Below are 3,217 nucleotides of genomic sequence, written 5' to 3'. Positions count from 1 at the left end.
AACCAGTGCTAGATGAAGCACACAAGATGAGGTATTCTATTCACCCTAGATCCGACAAGATGTACCAAGATCTTAAGGCACTATACTGGTGGCCTAATATGAAAGCAGATATAGTAACCTATGTTAGTAAGTGCTCAACGCGTGCTTAAGTAGAAGCAGAGCAGCAAAAACCGTCAGGGCTGTTGACACAGTCAGAGATTCCCCAGTGGAAATGGGAACGTATTACCAGGGATTTTATTACTAAGTTGCCCAAGACTGTGGGAGGTTATGATACGATTTGGGTTATCATTGATCGTCTCACAAAGTCAACTCATTTTCTACCGATTAAGGAAATGGATAAGATGGAGAAGTTGGCACATATCTATATAAAGGAAGTGTTTTCCCGACACGAGTGCTGATATCCATTATTTCTGATAGAGGCAGCAGATTTACATCTAGATTCTAGCAAACATTGCAAGAGGCAATGGGAACTCGTTTAGATATGAGTACATCATATCACCCTCAAATAGATGTTCAAGGCAAGAGAACTATCCAAACGTTAGAAGACATGTTAAGAGCGTGTGTTATTAACTTTGGAATGGGATGGGATAGACATCTACCGTTAGTAGAGTTGTCTTATAATAATATTTTTCACGCAAGTATAAAGGAAGCGCCTTTTTAAAGCACTGTATGGCAGAAAGTGCAGATCACCTGTATGTTGGACTGAGTTAGGAGATAGTCAATTGACTGGTCCTGAGATCATACACGAAACAACTAAGAAGATTGCGCAGATACAAGAGAGATTGAAAACGAATTGAAGTCGTCAAAAGAGTTACGCCGACGTTAGAAGGCGAGATTTGAAATTTCAGGTTGGAGATAAAGTTATGCTCAAAGTATCACCTTGGAAGAGTGTACTACCTTTTGGTAAAAGAGGCAAGCTAGGTCCGAGATATATTGGACCGTTTGAGATTACCGAGAGGATTAGACCGGTAGCGTATAGACTGAAACTACCGCAGGTCCTCAGCGAAATTCATGACACTCTCCATGTTTCTAACTTGAAGAAATGCTTAGCAGACGAAAGTTTTGTAATTCCTTTAGAAGAGATACAAGTTGATCCCAAGCTTCATTTTGTTGAAAAACCTATTGAGATCATAGACCATGAGGTCAAGCGGTTAAAGCAAAGCAGAAACACGATAGTTAAAGTTCGATGGAACGCCCGTAGAGGACCAGAATTCAGGTTGGAGCGTGAAGGCCAGATGAGACAAAAGTATCCGTAACTGTTTCCCGAGGAGACGACTACGGCGGACATGCACTAAAATTTCGGGACGAAATTTTTCATAATAGGTGGGAAATGTAACAACCCGACTTTTTCCGTTACTATCGTTACTTGTCCGTTAAATATTTAACGGTGATCACTTAGAACTTTATGTGTTTATTTGATTTAAATGCATACTTGATCCTATTGAATTACTTGGATTAATATGATATATTAATTTATGAACTTGTTTCGGATAGCGAAATAACTAGAAAACGTTACGATTAAGTTAATCGTCTAGAATGCTTTTCAGTTTACGGAACTCAGAAAAACGATAAAATAATTATTTCTAATAATTATTGACTTTATGAAAAACTTATTTAATTTGTTATTTATTTAGTAAATTAAACCCAGTGAATTCGTTTCAACGACTAGTTAATGTTCCGGAGATCCGGGACGGTTAACAGCACTCGAAACGGACCACGTGCGTACAAGAAAATAACGAAACGAATAGTATTTCACTTTTAATAATTATTTTATGTAATTATTATGTTTTAAACATACTTTGAATTTATTAGAATTTAGTTTAAGAACGCGAGAAATTAACGTTTATCGATCCGGTTTGCGTTTTCGGCTAACGACACTTAGTGGATACACTTAGGGAATTTATCTAGCAACATTGTTGAGCCCAATAACTCCCTTTTTACAACCCTTGACTGATATCCACAAGAAGGGGGTCTCATTTGGTTTATTTTTGGCTATTACTTCTCCTAGTGTCCATTTAACCTTAATTAGGGCCCAAAAGCTAACCCTTAAAACCCTAATTAGGGAAATACACTCATTTATCCCCCCTTACCCTAGAACCATGAAATTTACAGCCACATATCATCATCTTCATCATCGATCATCATCCATATCATAAATCCATTCAATTTTGATTATTTGCTTTTGCGTGCTACACAAAAGTGCTTCCTTTGATCGACCTCTACACGCTAGTACTAATTGATTTGTGTTTTAAGGTATAAATACTAACCCTAATCTTATTAGATCTTATTTTTGGTCAATTACATGGTGTACAAGAGTCTAGTGCTCAATTGATTGCGTTTAGAGTTGTCGTTAATCGTTAATTTGCTCGATTGTTGTCTTTGTTACGAAAACCAAATTTGATTGTTATGAATCTGATTATATGAGTTTTTGAACTGATCTTATATTGTATCTAGATGGATAGATCTCGAAAAATTAATAAGTTTGGACTTTGATTTCGCATGTTTTCGTTACCGTATGCTCAAGATATGATTAATCGAAGTTTCGTTAGGATTTCACATGTAATCCGAATTTTCTGAGTTGTATGCTTTGTGATTTGGCTAATGAAAAGTGCACTATCGTATTCCTTGCGAAAAACCATGCATGTTAGACTTAAGATTTACGTAAAACTCTTTTGTAATGCTTCCGTTATGTCAAAACAAAGATTTGGTTCTTAAAGTGAGCTGAATCAATTTTCAAAGTTACATAAAAATTGCAAGAGTGAACTAGGAGTTGATTGAGATTTTGATCTTCTAGAATATGTTAGTTTATATGTTACTTGACATATTTCATTTGTATGCGAATTTGCGAAAACATGATTTGGAATGTTTTGAGATGACTCCAATTGGCCGTTCGTCAAAATCTATTTTCTATATTTTCTGAGAAATATTTTAAAACTGATGCGCGTGCTGAAACTGATTTAGTAAACCGTAACTAGACCCTTTCTGACTTCTGACTTTTAATTATCGTATGAGACTTTGGCCGGACTTTTTGGAATCGATTTTAAGTATAGATGTGATCTGGAGTTGGTCATAATTTTATGATTTACGTGCTATGAGCTATAGTTGAATCTTTCTACGATGTACGTATTTCGAAGGCATGCTTTAAACTGCGAATGTGCAATTTGCTTAACTATAAGTTGTAAAGTGATACTTGACTTAGGTTTGACATGCTGACCAT

The 3,217-nt window shown here is 36.0% G+C and overlaps 1 protein-coding gene across 1 annotated transcript; it reads left to right on the top strand.

The window, feature by feature from the left end:
* The first annotated feature begins 863 nt into the window (after positions 1-863).
* LOC139888562 (uncharacterized) lies at positions 864-1,256 on the top strand. The gene has a single exon (XM_071871564.1). The coding sequence runs from the start codon at positions 864-866 to the stop codon at positions 1,254-1,256; it is 393 nt and encodes a 130-aa protein (XP_071727665.1).
* Positions 1,257-3,217: the final 1,961 nt, after the last annotated feature.

This window comes from Rutidosis leptorrhynchoides, chromosome 2 (genome assembly GCF_046630445.1).
Source record: "Rutidosis leptorrhynchoides isolate AG116_Rl617_1_P2 chromosome 2, CSIRO_AGI_Rlap_v1, whole genome shotgun sequence".
NCBI lineage: Eukaryota > Viridiplantae > Streptophyta > Magnoliopsida > Asterales > Asteraceae > Rutidosis > Rutidosis leptorrhynchoides.
The sequence above is the reverse complement of the archived record's forward strand: the minus strand, read 5'-3'. Positions and strand labels throughout refer to the sequence as shown.